The 15,986-nt window shown below is 36.2% G+C and overlaps 2 protein-coding genes across 2 annotated transcripts in view; one reads left to right on the forward strand and one right to left on the reverse strand.

Annotated features, from left to right (window-relative positions):
• Window positions 1-15,986, reverse strand: part of Sec23 (transport protein Sec23) — a 410,761-nt gene that overhangs the window by 327,316 nt on the left and 67,459 nt on the right. The window lies entirely within an intron of this gene.
• Window positions 1-15,986, forward strand: part of LOC150102602 (putative glutamate receptor) — a 55,224-nt gene that overhangs the window by 30,812 nt on the left and 8,426 nt on the right. The window contains exon 10 of the mRNA XM_090398710.1: window positions 14,929-15,146. Within this exon, the coding sequence (XP_090254836.1) occupies window positions 14,929-15,146 (218 nt within the window). The remainder of the gene's footprint in view (window positions 1-14,928; window positions 15,147-15,986) is intronic.

A 15,986-nucleotide genomic window follows, 5' to 3' on the forward strand; every position in this document is an offset into this window, starting at 1 on the left:
ATTGGTACACTCGTGAAGTCAGACGCACGCAGATGCCCAACAATAGAACTTCAACACGGACTGTAGCTACAGTTCAAAGCTAACTGAATTTTATAATAGTTGTTTTTATAGTAATACGATGTTTCTTGTAGTGTTTTTTCTTTGCTTTCTATGTTCCCACGCATGAAGAAGTCGGACAATCCGATTAAACATGTTGCGTTTTGAATAAATTTAATTGTTTTTTCCAGTTCTCGGATCTAAGTCAGTATATATATAAATATGAACATATCCCAATTCCGAGTTAATATTATAGATCGTTATATGCCAGCAAAGATTGGTCGAGCCTCTGCTACTAATGGCTCACGTAAAAAGTTAAGTTTGAGCGCGGTTAGTAGTTGGAAGGGGTTCAATCGTTCGATGCTGTTGGCACACTCTCCCTCGATGAGTCTTTGGACTCCCTGGAGGTGTCAAATTTTTTTTTTTAATTGTTCTTTCAAATATTTACATATGTACAATGATCATCTATTCAGTATATTATTTTACAAGGTTCAGCACTTTGTGCTACATATAATGAGATATAAATAGTAATGATGATAACAGTTTTTTTTTTTATATATAACAGTCATAATAATAATTTACAATTATATTGTTCGGAGTTACATAAGTTGTATAATATTACATGTTGTAGTTTACTATTTTTTTTTTTCAAGTTTGAAAAGGTGTGATTATACAACAGTATTTACAGATATGCAATCTAAATATTATGTTTCCTTATTTTCACAAACATACGGTGTAAACTCATGATTTACTTTTAAAAGAATTGTTTTTTACATTGCATACATTTGTTACAATTATTATATACATTACATACATTTGTTTATATATAATACATTACTTACATTTATTTACTTGTGATATTTACATTATGTACATTGGTTTACATATAATACATATATTACATACATTGGTTTTCATGTGATACGTACATTACATGCATTTGGTTACATATGATACATCTTGGATGAGAACTAATTTCTTTGATTTCATCCTCGAAGCTTATATGTAAGCTTATCTGAGGATGACACCAGTTGGTTATTATTCATTGTTTTTTTTTTTTTTTCTGTGTTGGGAAGCTACGATAAATAACAATAATAATAATATATATATTCTTTCTGTTGATCTCGGTTGAGATGTAATGTCTCAGCTTGCATCCTCAAAGCTTTTTAATAAGCTTATCTGAGGATGACACCGGTTAGATATTTTTTATTGATTTGGTTGCTGTGTTGGAAGTAGGCTAATCAAAAAAGGCTAATCGAAATTGCTGATATATTCTGGTGTTATTACATCCGCCTTGATGGTTCACATTCATTTGTGTTGTGGTCTTCTTTTTGAACTAATTAGGAGATTAATTTTTTTAATTAGGAGACTAATTTTTTTCACTATGGCAGTCTATGTCTTCTGAGCTTTTAATTTGTATCGGCTTTGAAGTTTGTGACTTTCTCAAGAATATCTTGGCATTTCTGATCCACAAAAATTGGAAAATTTTTTCTGTTTTTGCTTTTCTTGCTTGGTGCAACAGATTCTGGTTGAATGGTGTTAACTATTCGGATAGGAAGATTGGTGTATTATCTTGCAATGCGTTCAAGTCCTTGGCAACTGGTTTTTTCTGTCTGCTAGCTTTTATGAGATTGTCCCTTGTGGACTTGCTTGTAAGATGAACTATGACTGGTGCAGGTCATGGAAAGCCTTGTTTTTTTGCTCTTCCTAGGAATCTGATTTACGGTCTGAATGTCATTAAGCTGTAGGGGGATATCAATTGCATGGCCACAGCAATTGCATATGTAATCAATTTATGATGACAAATTGTGATTACATATTTACAACACATAAGATTACATATTTACAACGGGTTTAATTCCGAGTTTTTTTTTCTTTGTAACAATGAAATTCGTACAGATTTTTCTTTCTTTTCTGTATAATGTATTAATAATAATACAGCATTTATTCATTTAACAATGAGTTATATATATATATTTACAATTTTGATTTTAATATATTTAAGCACTGTAACTACAGCAATTAAATGTGCTATATGGATTTTTTTCCATTTTTCATATTGATCTTAGATGAGATGTAATTTCTCAGCTTTCATCCTCTAAGCTTATTTGCTAAGCTTATCTGAAGATGACACCAGTTAGTTATTATTTATTGGTTTGTTTGCTGTGTTGGGAAGCAGGCTGTTTAATAGGTTTCATTTCCACTACAGCCATTGATTGAGAAATTCCTGCAAGCACATTACATTACATTCCAAGTGATCAATGATAACTTGGAATGTCTTGATGCATCACTGAACTGGAAGCCTGAACTAATATATTGTGTTTCATTAAGTTTGTATGGTATTCAGGGTGCATGTTTCTTGTTCATAGTATGTCCTTAGGGCTCTTTTCAGGCCATTATTACTATTACTATTATTACGGGCAACTCCAGGGAGTCATTGGACTCATCGAGGGAGGCCCCAAATCATATTCATCACAACTATTTGACATTCATACAGTATCTATCATACCTCGCCTTAAACTCATTCACTGTCAGAGCATCCACCACAGACTCAGGGAGCGCATTCCACTCATTCACTACTCTAAAAGTAAAGAACCCAGCTCTAACACCTTTACTAACCACACTTTTGCCCAGTTTCCATGGATGTCCCCTAGTCCTCCCACAACCAGCCCTGTTCTCAAAAATATCTTCTGAATCAATTTTATAGAAACCCTTCAGTAATTTGAATGTCTCAATCATATCTCCCCTCCTCCGCCTATCAACCAATTTTTGCAACCCACAAATCCTCAACCTGTTCTCATACGGTTCATTCCACAGACCTGCTATCATCTTGGTCACTCGCCTCTGGATCCTCTCCACCTCCTCCCCATCAAGAAGAAACCTAGGTGACCAAATCTGAGCACAGTAGTCTAGATGGGGTCTTATCAAGGCTCGATACAGAGGAACAATAACCTGCCTGTCTCTGCTTGTCAACGTATTCTTCAGCAACCAAGTGATTTGATGAGCTGTTTTGGCCACTTTTGCAATGTGTCCCCTAAATTTCAATTCCTTATCTACCAACACTCCTAAATCTCGTGCCTCATCAATTTCCTGGAGCACGGTTCCACCAATGCAGTAAACTGCCGCCAATCTTTTCACCCCAAAATGCATAACCTTACATTTTGCCACATTAAACTGACATCCATTCTCCTTAGCCCAGACCTCCAATCTATCCAAATCATCCTGCAAAATTTTGACGTCATCTGCATTCACTATTGCCCTACCCAACTTCGCATCATCCGCAAACAAATGAACTGTTCCTCTCAGATCATTTCCTATATCATTTATGAACAAATTAAACAGCAGTGGTCCAAGAACAGATCCTTGTGGCACACCACTAGTCACAGGCCGTCTTGTGGACTCTACTCCCGAGTAAACCACTCTCTGATATCTCTCCGTCAACCACCCTCCTACCCATCTCACCAACCCTATGTCCATTCCCATATGCTGCAATTTACTGATTAGAATTCCATGTGGAATCCTGTCAAAGGCCTTGGCAAGGTCCAGTAGAATCACCGTAAACCCATTACCCTTATCCAGTTCAGCCGTCACTGTGTTATAATACGTGAGCAAGTTACTGAGGCATGACCTACCCTTCACAAAACCATGCTGTTCCCGATACAGTATCCCATTTTCTTCTATCCAATCTTGTATTTTCCTCTTGACTATTTTCTCTAAGACCTTGACAATGATTCCTGATATGCTAATCGGTCGGTAATTTACTACAGCAGTCTTGGAACCACCTTTATGCAGTGGAACTATTTTCCCCTCTTTCCACCCGCTCGGGACTAACCCAGACCCGAGACTCAAATTAAACAAAATGGTCAAGGGTACTGACAATTCTTTAGCTGCTTCTCGTACAACACGAGCTGGTATACCATCCAATCCCACAGATGTATTGACATTGAGGTTATGCAATAGACTACTCACCTCCACTTCATTAACCACAATTCCCGTATAATCTACTGGTTTATTCGTTTCTGCAATGTCACCACCTGGATGATATACTTTTGCAAAGTGCTCACTCAGTAACTCAACTATCTCAACTGATTCAGTTACCTCCCTACCATCGGCATTCTTTAAAATCAATCTGCCATGTACATTTTTCCTTTTACTTGCTACATATCTAAAAAACTGTTTAGGATTATCTTTAGCCTGCATGGCCAATGTTCTTTCGTAATCCTTTTTTGCTTTTCTTACCACACTCGTCACCCTTCTGGCCTGTGCTTTATACCGTTCATGTGCCTGCCAGTCACCCTTCTCCTTAAATTCCCTCCATAGTTGTTTCTTTTTTGCAACTCAAGCTTAATGGTGTTATTCATCCATTTAACCCCTACTTGATTTATTATTCGGACTCTAGGTATACAGTCAGCCATTGCTTCATGCAAGCACTTCTTAACTACCTCCCATGCACTATCAACTTCTAGTCCTTGCAGTTGTACATGCCATGGCACTGAACCAATCAAACTCCTAAGCTTGTCATACTTTCCAGCCCGATAATTCCACATGTACCCTGTCTTAATTGAAAATTCTACACCTTTAGCCACCTCCCAAGTTAAGACCCTATGATCACTCTCACCGATTGGTGGCAATGTGGTCATATTTGTTACAGCCAAATCCTCAGATGTAATTACTAGGTCAAGTACTCTCTGACTCCTAGTATTTTCCATTACATGCTGTCGCAGATAGTTATCCCTTAATAACCGCATAAAATCCAGTTCCTTCCTCCCGTGTGTCCTCTCCTCACTCCAATCAATGCGACCATAGTTGAAATCTCCCATAATAATCACCCTCCTTCCACCCATTTCTTCTATTTGCTTGTGCATACTGTCACCACCATCTTTTCCATCACCTGGTCTATAGCAGCACCCAATTGTATATTTAGTTCTGCTAGCCACAATCTCACACCAAATGGCCTCAAATGTGCTCTTTTCTCTATCCTGCAATTCAACTTCTATTCTCCTTGGCTGGAGCTCATCAGCTATCATCAACAATACTCCTCCCCCCATTTTATTCTCTCTGTCATTCCTGAACACACTATACCCATCACATTCAATCCCACTACATGTGGGTATTATAGTTTGTAAGGTTCCTGAATTCAAAATGTAATGTTTCGTGTAGGCTTTCCATAGTGATTATTGTATTTAGATGTGATAAAAATTAGTTGTCTGAGGTCTTGTTATACGGTATGTATTTCTGATTGTCCTGCAGTTGGCATCAAAATAATGTTTTAGCAAAGCTGCATAGTGACATAAGTGTTTTGCTGTCAGTATTTTGTGTTCTGGAATTGCAGTGTATATAAAGTCGATATTGTCTCTTTGTTCCCAAAAGATCAGTTTTATCATTTTGTACTATAATTACATTAATCTATTTAGTTTGTAGGACACAGAAAAAGCATACGTTGTTATAGCGTATCTTAGTATATTTTGACATAGTGCTTTGTATATTAGTGTTTTTAGGCATATGGGAACTGTCTTTTAACCTATAGAGTTTGTCAGTTATTGTTCGGAGTTTGTTGTGTAGATGGTTTATGTGGGTATTCCAGTTCATATCTACATCGAAGTAAATTCCAAGGTATCGTATTGTGTCAATCTGAGTGATTGTAGTGATTTTACTGTTCTGTGTGTGTTTTTAATGTTGGAGAGCGGATGTTGGATAATTATATATTTGATAACAAATATATAGCCATCCAAGTTGATAAATTATTATAATAGTATACAGACCCCCAGATAATAATCCACTCAACTTTCTACATGAGTTAGAAGCATGGCTAAGGCGGCATCGAACCCCGTATAACACAGGCTCATCCTAATAGGAGACATTATTATTCCTGATACCTCCAAGGAGTCCGAAGATTCATCGCGGGAGGACACCTGCAACTGTCTCAACCACTACACTGAACCTCTACTACGAATCATCTCCATCAACGCCATCTACCGTCCACCTCCACAACTAGTATTTTTTTTTTGTCTGTAAATTGTGTGTGTTCTGAAGGGCCAATTTGTCTGTATGCGGGATGAAAAACCCGAGTTTCCGGGAGAAAAAACTCTGCTACCTCCGTATGAGATCGGCTAACTCACCTTCGATTGAAATCGTCCGAATTTCTCCCGTCGCGACGAGAATCGAACTTAGGCCTATTCCAATCTAAGGACGCAATTTACCGTCGTTCTTCCAATTGCGCTACGGCGGCGCTTAATTAAGACATAAATACCCTTCACCACGCTTCTTCAACCGCTAACACATACCTTGATATACTAAGTCAGTACAACATAAACCCTACCATTAACTCCCCCAACAAAATAAATACTCAACATTTCACGAACACAATCATGCATTGATCATATCAACATACAGGATCCCATCCATACATATACATCATCAGTAATTAACGTCAAAATTGCCGATCACTACTTTGTCTCAACTTCGTTTTATTACGTTACCTAACACCCCCCCCCTCTCACTGCCACAAAAGTCAACAAAACTCGATCATATTAAAGGGCATTGTTCACAACTAAAGTTCACAGAAATATACAAAAAAACAACAAAGCCTACACAAACGAGGCGACAAACAGACAATAATAAATGCATAAATGGCGATAAACTAAACAGTATTACTGTAAAAGAAAATCTATGGAAAAAACTAAAACCGTCACCCAATAACACACATTTACAAACATTATACAAAAACACAAGAAATCAACTAACACCAAAATTCGTAGGGCAAAAAGACACTACTACCTCCAAAAATTCATGGAATATACCGACAACATGAAGCAAACATGGGCTCAACGTTTAGTAACTCGAAAAAAGAAAAGTTTCGGTCAGGATACAAACCAAGAGGAACTAGCAGACTCATTCAACCATGCCTTCACAAAGAATATCACACAACTCAAAAAAGACAATCTACCAAAGAACAACAACAAAAAAAAAAACTACCGACACAGAGTCAAAACTATGTATTTTCCACCTGTAACAAAACTGAAACTGAAAGAAGCACTCTTACAGCTAAAACCAAAGACCACCCCAGGAATAGACAAAATAAGACTAACAGACCTTTTAACACACTTTGAACAAATAAATCCAATACTTTAGAAACTCGTGAACACAATATTCGATACTGGCATTGTTCCACAACAACTAAAAACTGCAATAATTACGTCAATTTACAAACATGGTAAAAGAAACGATATTCAGAACTACAGACCAATAGCTACCCTACCAATCATTTGAAAATTCTAGAAAAAATAACACACACCAGACTACAGGACTATCTACAGAAGTACAACATCATATCACAATACCAATACAGCTTTCAGAAAACAAAAAGCACCATCACTTTATTAGAAGACATTGCCGACGCAACAAACAAAGTTCTCGACAAAAACAAGTACGCCGTCCTTATACTGCTTGACTTAATCAAAGCATTTGATACACTTAAACATGACATACTACTCACCAAACTATACTCATTAGGTATAAGAAGAACACTGCATACCTCGTTCAGGAATTATCTCTCAAACAGAACAAAAGTATCAAAAATAGGTACATGTCACAGCCGGGGTATACAAAGAAAACACGGTGTCCCTCAAGGCGCCATATTATCACCCATTCTGTTCAACATATACATTGACGATGTTCATAACCTGGCCATAAGAAGTCAAATATTTCAGTACGCAGATGATACCGCAGTACTAGCAATCCACATAAACATCAACACGGGCTCTCTCCAAAGCACAACAAGACCTGAACGAAATCACAACATACTTCTATCAAAACGCAATTGTAATCAACGGGACCAAAACACAGATGTTAATAATACACAACCCGAGAATCATGCTCCCCGCACCACTATCTATACACTGTCACACATACCGCTGCATTAACATAAAAAAAAAAAACCTGTCAATGTCCCGAAATCAAATCGGTAACACATACAAAATACCCTAGTCTTTACATAAATTGCCATCTTATTTGGACCAAACATATAGGACACCTACATCCCAAACTCCACATCATCGCAACGAAACTCTTCCAAGTAAAAGACATTCTTCCATCCAACATAAAAAAAAAACTCCTATATCACGGTATCTACAAATCCCTACTCAGATACTATGCAAACACATCAAACAGTCACCTAACAAAATTAGAAATATTACATAGGAAAATTGTGTCAACAGTGATTTGGATACCTTATACACAACAACGAATATCCGACCAGCACATGGCGATTCACAAAATCCTGAGCATTAAAAATCTGAAACACTACATAATACTACTAAGGAATTACTTTAACATCACCTTTCGAAATAACAGAAACACATATCATATAACACGACCCACAACAACACTCTACATCCCTACACCCTTCAACAACTCATATAGTTCTTTGGTGAGATCACATACCCATGCTACTCAACAACCTACCAAGTAATTTAAAACACATAGACAACTACAGAACATTAAAACACGAACTCTGGAAAATATACCAACAAAGTTAATATACCATTAACACTAATATACACATCACAAATCACCAGCATCCAATGCCTACATCCCATTCATAAACAGTAACAACAATCTTCATAATCAAAGACAGCAAATTATGTAACAAAACAGTCAGTACAGTGTATAATAAAAATGAAGATACAGATATTAAAAAAAAAAAAAATGTATATGAATTTGTATCCAAAGAAAAATAAATATTGAAAAGAAATATATACATATTTTTAAATAAATATGTGCCTTAAACTGCGTACAGTATAATGTACAGAGCATCAAGTGTAATATGCATTAATTGTAAATACTCTGTACGATGAAAACAGAAAAATTGTTATTTTATACATAATATGTAAACATGCAAAGAATGTCCATAATAATCATCTGTAATAATGATATGTCTGTAATTTATTTGAGACATTATCATATTATTATTATTATCCATTATTCAAAAATTCCGTGTAATCTTAACTGTTAATATTAGAAGAACACGTGTTGTAAATATAGATAAAAAAGTATTATTATCAAAATTTTAATTGAAATTCAATGTAGAAAATGAGTTTTTTACATTGAATTTCATTCAATGTAGAAAACAAAATAGTACTGAATTTTCTAAAAATTACAAGTTGGAATGTCACTAAAGATGGTTATTATAATTGCGTAAATATTTCAGAAATCGATACAAAAATTATTATACGATTGGTTTTCAATATTTAGTCAGTATTTTAATTTATTAAAAAGCTTTAGTGGTAATATGTCAATATTAACTATACATTTCTACTGTAATACAAATGTCAAAGTGACAGCAATACCAATGTAAATATTATTGCACATCTGTATATATTATCCTGTACCTCATGTGTTATGTCTTTTGCACGTTTCTTAATGTCTATTTGTAGTTATTCTCGAAGAACTAAAAAGTATTATTTAAAAATATTAAACATGTCAATATTAGTTTATAATTCATAAGGCTACATTGAACGAGTTAACTTTATATAATACATTTACATAAAGTTTGAATACTCATATTCCTGTAGAACTGCTTTGGCAATCTGTTGAACTCTGATGGAGTAGAGCTTTTCTTTAGGGTTATTGTCAATTTTCTGTAGGTGTCAGTTCAACTTCCTGGACAGTTCTTGCATGCTTCATAGCTCCTACTACTGACTGACTGGATTTTCATGCCTTTAAAATGTTCCGTTCTTAGTCTGGTGATGATTGTGGTTATTTCTCTATTTTCGTTAATTTCACTATTTCATCATTCTTGATAGTTTATTTTACCAATCTTATTTTAGTGACAGAGTTAGCATCAGTTAGTGATAGTGAGTGTAATTTTTGAGGTAAATGTCTTTCTTCTTTGGCTAGGCTGTCTGCTCTTTCATTGCCTTCAATGTTATTTTTCAAATTTAACATTGTTAGGTGTTCATAAATTGCTTGTATGAGTTTTGTTTTCCCATTTTCTAATGCTTCAAGTGCAGATTTAGAGTCGCTGTAGATGGTTATGCCTTCTCTAAAGTTTATTACTGGATTAGAGAGATAGACCTTGATAGCTGTTAATTCACAAGTGAAGTTTGAAGCTATTTTGCCAACTGTGGTTTTGATTTGCATTTCCTTGCCTCCAAGTAGAGTTAGGAAAACCCCTGAACCCCCTTGGTTGAGTGATTCATCAGATGGCCCATCAGTGAGGCAATGACATGGTTTGGATTATTTAAGTGATGTATAGTGTCAAGTCCTTTTCTTTTCTTCCTGTGAATCCTTTTTTGGACAAAGTTCTAGGAGATTTAAATTTATCATTGTGTTTTTTGGTAGAATAGTGGAAAGGAATAGTGCTTTGCTTAATTCAATGGACAGGTGTTCTAAGCCATTCTGTTTCCTAATTTCATAATCGTATTATAAAGTGGATGATCTCTTTAGTCTAGATTTTCTTGTCCAGGCATCGAAAGTACTGAGTGAGATGTGATCCTGTTGTTGGCTCCTGATTCTGTTAGTGAATTTAACTATGGAGGTTTCTTCTGTCTTCTAGTATGTGAATCCCACACTCTTGTTGAGCTTTTAAATTATTTGTGGATGAGACTGCACCTATAATAATTTTTGCTACTCTTGATTGTACTCTGTCAAGTTTTCTTTTGAGCTAGTAGAAACTGGAGCGCAGATTGATGAGGCATATTCCATAGTGGGTCGTATGAGTGCCATATATGTAGATTTTAGTGTCTTCGGTTTTGCACCCCCCCCCCCCGTTGTTTGTTCACAAAGCCTTTTGATGATATTAAGCTTTTTAAGAGCTTTATTAGATATATTTATTTGTAATATGAGTTGTAAATCTGTTCAGCATCTAGGGTTAGGCCTAAGTATTTTGGTATTATATATTTTGATTTGGGGGGGATGAAATTGTGTATTTTTTTCTATCAGTGGAGAAGATGCTCAGTTTTGTTTTTATGGGTTTATCTGTAATTTAAGTTCATTTACCCATCTTACTAAGCCTTTTATTGAATTATTTAAGACTTTTTCAGATTGCTGAGGATTACTGCTTGTGTGCCAGATTGTTATATCGTCTGCGCAGCATGCTATTTTTATGTCATTTGTTATGTGAGAATAAATATTGTTCATATAGATAGGAAATAGGAGTGAGCTTAAGACAGAACCCTGTGAGACTCCAGCCCAAGTTCGATGCATGTTGGAATAAATTCCATTAACTTTTACTTTCATTTTTCTTCCTTTCATGAAATCAGAAATCCAAAATAATGCATTCTCCCTTAATCCAGTATCGTATGCAATTTTTATTAATTTTTGTCTCCAAATGCGATCGAAGGCAGCTGTGAGATCCAAGAATATTGCTGTTGTCTTCTTTGGTGGTTTTTCTTGAAAGCCATGTATGACTAATTGGCAAAGATAAAATAATTGATATTCTGTACTGTGTTGAGACTTGTATGCAGTTTGATAGAAGTTGATCTTGTTATTTTCTAAGAGCCAGTTCATAAGTCTGGTATGTATTATTCTTTCGTTTAATTTGCAGAGAGTGCTAGTCAAAGCTATTGGTCGGTAGCCTTTACAGTCACTAGAGGTTTTGTTACGTTTTAGTAAGGGTATAATGACTGATGTTTTCCAGAATTTTGGTAGTTTATCTGTATTCCAGGAAGTGTTAAATGTCTTCATAAGACAGTTTTTGGCTATTTTCCCCATGTTTTTAATCATGTGTCCAAAGATAAGATCAATTTCGGGTGATTTGTCAGGGTCAATTTGACTAATTGTTGTTTCTAGTTCTTATCTGTCATTGGGAGGTCCTGAATAAAGATGCCTTCAGAAGGATAGGTTCTGGATTGTATTAGCAGATGTTTTACAATTTTCATGCACTTTTGTCTTTGTTGTATTGCAGTTTGCTTACTTTAGAGCAATGTTTGGCTAAGTATATTTGCCATCTGTTTGTTTGTTGCTGCTGTATTAGTTCCTGAGAAGATTGCGTTCGAAGAGTGATCAGTAACCGGAAGTGTTGTGTTATTTAATAATCTGATGATATTCCAGTGTCGTGAGTCTTTCCTTGGATCTAGTCTATTGCAGAATTCTTCCCACTTTTTTTTTGTTTGCAGTTAGAATTTCATCTTCTATGTTTTGAGTTAATTCTATTAACTTCCTTCTGTTGTCTTCTGTATTGTTTTAACTGTTCGTTGATCTCTTTCAGTGATCATTTCATTGATATTATGATCATTCCAAAATGGAACCCAATTGTTTTTCCTGAGTCCTCTGGGAATTGAATTTTTTGCATCTCTCTGTATGTTGTTTGTTAATTCTAGTAGTTGCTGATCAAGATCTTTACTAGTGGGAGTACCAGTGCAATATGCTTCTAGTAGTTGTGTGTATTTAAGCCAATTTGCTTTTCTGAAGTTTCAAGATCTCTTTGTCTGTGGTTTGTGGTCTAATTACAAATTAATGGTAGTGATAATAGGTCTATGATCACTGATGGCATTGTTTAGTATTTTCCACTGAGTAAGACTCGCAGTTTCATAATCTACTGCTGTGATGTCTAATGCTGCTTCTGTGCCTGTTATTTTTGACAGGTATATATTTTGCTTGTGTTTATGATCTCAAGGTTTAGATCATCAATTATGTCTTCTAATTGTGCTCCTTTCCGATCTAGTTGTGGTGAGCCCCATGTTGGGCTTTTGACATTTAGATCTCCTAAAAGGATCTTTGTATCTGACACTGTTTGACTTAGTTGCTTAATTAGTTCTGTGTTGATATCTGTGTTGTCTGGGTGATATGCATTGACTATTGTAATTTATTTATTTATGCATATGGCTTTGTGAAACTGGCAAGTGAAATGTACAATCACAATATCCAGAAACAAATGATGAAAAACTTAACATGTAAAAGTTCATTACATAAAAGGCATAAACTGCTTTCCAGGTCTTCCTTTAAAAAAAAAAAAAGTAATTACAACTACAGGTCAATGTCCAGGCTGGAAAGCCAATCCAAGGCCTCATCTGTTATCTTGTGGATGTCCTGTAGGCCACCACCGTGAAATTGGTGTCCCGGGCAGTCGTACACAATATGAGTAATCGTCTGAGCCACGGGAGAACAATCACAATAAGGGTGGTCCAACAGCCCCCATTTATGCAGTAGGTAGCCACATCTGCCCTGGTTAGGTCTGATCCTGTTGATTGATGACCAAATCTTCCTAGGAAGAGCAAAACCATGCAGCACAGCACAGAGATCTTCTACCAGAAAGCCATTTGTTGGGGGATTTTGGACCAGTATTCTCTCCACATGTCAGTTATTGATGGCAGGGCAGCTGAAGAGAGTTCGTCCATGAACCAGAGAGGCTTTCTAGATTTTAGGCGAAGACCAGGTGGATTTATGAGAGTCTGGGGCAGGAGTGGGTTGCTCACTGTTTTATTAAATTCTTTAATCGAGGCTTGTCTTCTCCGTATGTTTGGTGGAGCAATGTTAGATAGTACAGGCAGCCAGGAGAGAGTGGTGCTTCTCACTGTCCCACTAATTGTGATCATGGTAGAGTTTAGCTGGGTGTCTATAATGTTAGTGTGTGCACTTCTTTCCCAGACAGGGGCACAATATTCTGCTGCAGAGAATGCGAGGGCTAGTGCCGACGACCTTAGGACTTCTGCATCACAACCCCAGGTTGTTCCAGCAAGCCTTGAAATGATATTGTTTCTCGTTTTAATTTTGTTGGATAGGTTGGTGATGTGCCTTTTATAGATCCAGGCTCACTCCAAGGTATTTCGGGTGAGACTCGTGTTGTACCATTTTTCCACAGAAAGAAAGGTTGAGGTGTCGATTCGCCTCAGCATTCTTCAGGTGAAATACTGTGAACACAGTTTTTGTTGGATTTGGGTTCAAGTACCACTGCTTGAAGTACTCTTCCAGGATGTTCAGGTCTGTGTTCAAGGTTGATTCCAGGTTGACAAAGAAGGGAAATTGATGTAGGATCAACCTACTATTGTAATAATGCGTTTTGGTAGCAATATCTTGACTGCTTGAACCTCTGTGTTAATATTTATATTGCTGTTTGTAGCTGATACGATTTCTTTATATTTAGTGTGTTTAGTCCGTAAGAGTATAGCTAGACCTCTGCCAGAACGATCCGGTCTGTCTTTCCTTAACGTTGAATAGCCTTTGATTTGAAGCTTCAGATTTTGATTTAGTTTCGTTTCTTATAAGCATGCAATGTGGATGTGTTATTTCTGTATAAAATATTCTTAAGTTCTTCTATCTTTTTTTGAGTGCCGTTGATGTTTAGCTGAAGTATGTTGAGAGTCCTCGTAGCATATTTATCATCGAGATTCCGGACTGCTCTCGACGCGCCGACAGCCCCAGGACGCGGTAGTATGTTTCTGATCAGAACAGATGCTCTTCATACCATTGGGTGTGCCAGAGCCCCATTAGCCAACAATTTTCAGGAGTTCTCTGCAGGGTTCGATGTAACAATCCCAGTGGAAAAAAAGTGGTAGCAGGATTAGACAAAAGAAAACTTTGTTAAGATACCAGACCAGAAAATGGGGGGGGGGTGAAAGCAGGATTAGGCAGGAAGAAAGTTTTTCATGCTACCATATTGGAGTTTCACCCTGTAAAGCAATCCCCTACTTCTTACATTTAAGGTATAAACTGCATTTAAAGTTGCTCATCATGGCTCAATGATAGACGTTGTAAACACGGTTTTCGCCAGATCAGAAATATTTTGAGTAATAAGAGAGAGAGAGAGAGAGAGAGAGAGAAAGAGAGAGACGGGGGGGGGGAAGAGGGCGATAAAGAAATAAAATAAATAGCTAATTTAGCATTGTACTAAATATTTTCATCACCCTATTGATAATTTCATTTCTTATACTTTTTTTTTTATCTCACAAATAGGTGGCATTCACTTGCCGAATACTATTTCAGCGCGTATTGTGGTTGGTACTTGGTGGCTAGCTGTTCTTGTCATCCTGGCTACCTACAGTGGAAACCTCATAGCGTTCCTAACGTTTCCTGAGGCGAAATGGATCGTTCAATCTCTCCAAGACCTCGTTGACACTGATGACTTGAGCATTCTAGTTAGGAAAGGAAATCCAATCCACGAAGAAATTCTGGTAAGTTAAGCGTGAGGGCACAAAAGTAAAACTGGTAAGGAGTATCATGACAGTACTAAGCATTAGATAATCCAGAGACTCAGCTCTAGAGGCCAAACATGGAACTTTTTCAAGTCCTATTAGACCTCCAATAAGCAAAGTTATCTCACAATGCGCAATAAGATTCATTTACCATCTAAATATATTCAAAAACATCTCTGCCTAAATGTGAATTCGAATCCACAGTCTGCTAGTTGGAGAGCTGATACATTCTGGTCAACTGGCTGAATTGTAATACATTTTTGTTTTGTAATTATTACAAGCAAATATGTCAGGCTATGAATATTTGAATGTTACAAGTATTCAAATATCTATATACAACTTAGTAGATTAATGTTCCCATCATCAACATAGTATTGCTGTAACCCACTTCCAATGCTTACATAATCATATATCGATGTTTTAAGGATACTTGTAACATAAAGACTGAATAATATAAGCACATACACACAAGAAAGATATTTAATTAACCAAATATTTCGGTCTGGAAATAGCAGACCATCTTCAGTGGCACCACAAGAACAGTTTTTAAAAAAATACAAGGTGGAATACTAACAATAGATCATTTAAAAATAGAACAAGCCGCGTGATGTTATATCACTAAGTATTAAAGGGAATATTTTTAAGTAGAGACATGATTGAAATAAAGATATTAATTAATAATAATAAATAACATAAAATTAATATGAATTAATGAGTTATCCTGATTAGACTTTCCCAGATTTTTGATATAGATATACAGTCATTCCGATTCAGGTTAGGACGATGGAGTAAGGCTTCTACGCTTTCTTTTTTGAATAA

This window comes from Typopeltis vanoorti, chromosome 10 (assembly GCF_054136105.1).
Source record: "Typopeltis vanoorti isolate ZY-2024b chromosome 10, IOZ_Tvanoo_1.0, whole genome shotgun sequence".
NCBI lineage: Eukaryota > Metazoa > Arthropoda > Arachnida > Uropygi > Thelyphonidae > Typopeltis > Typopeltis vanoorti.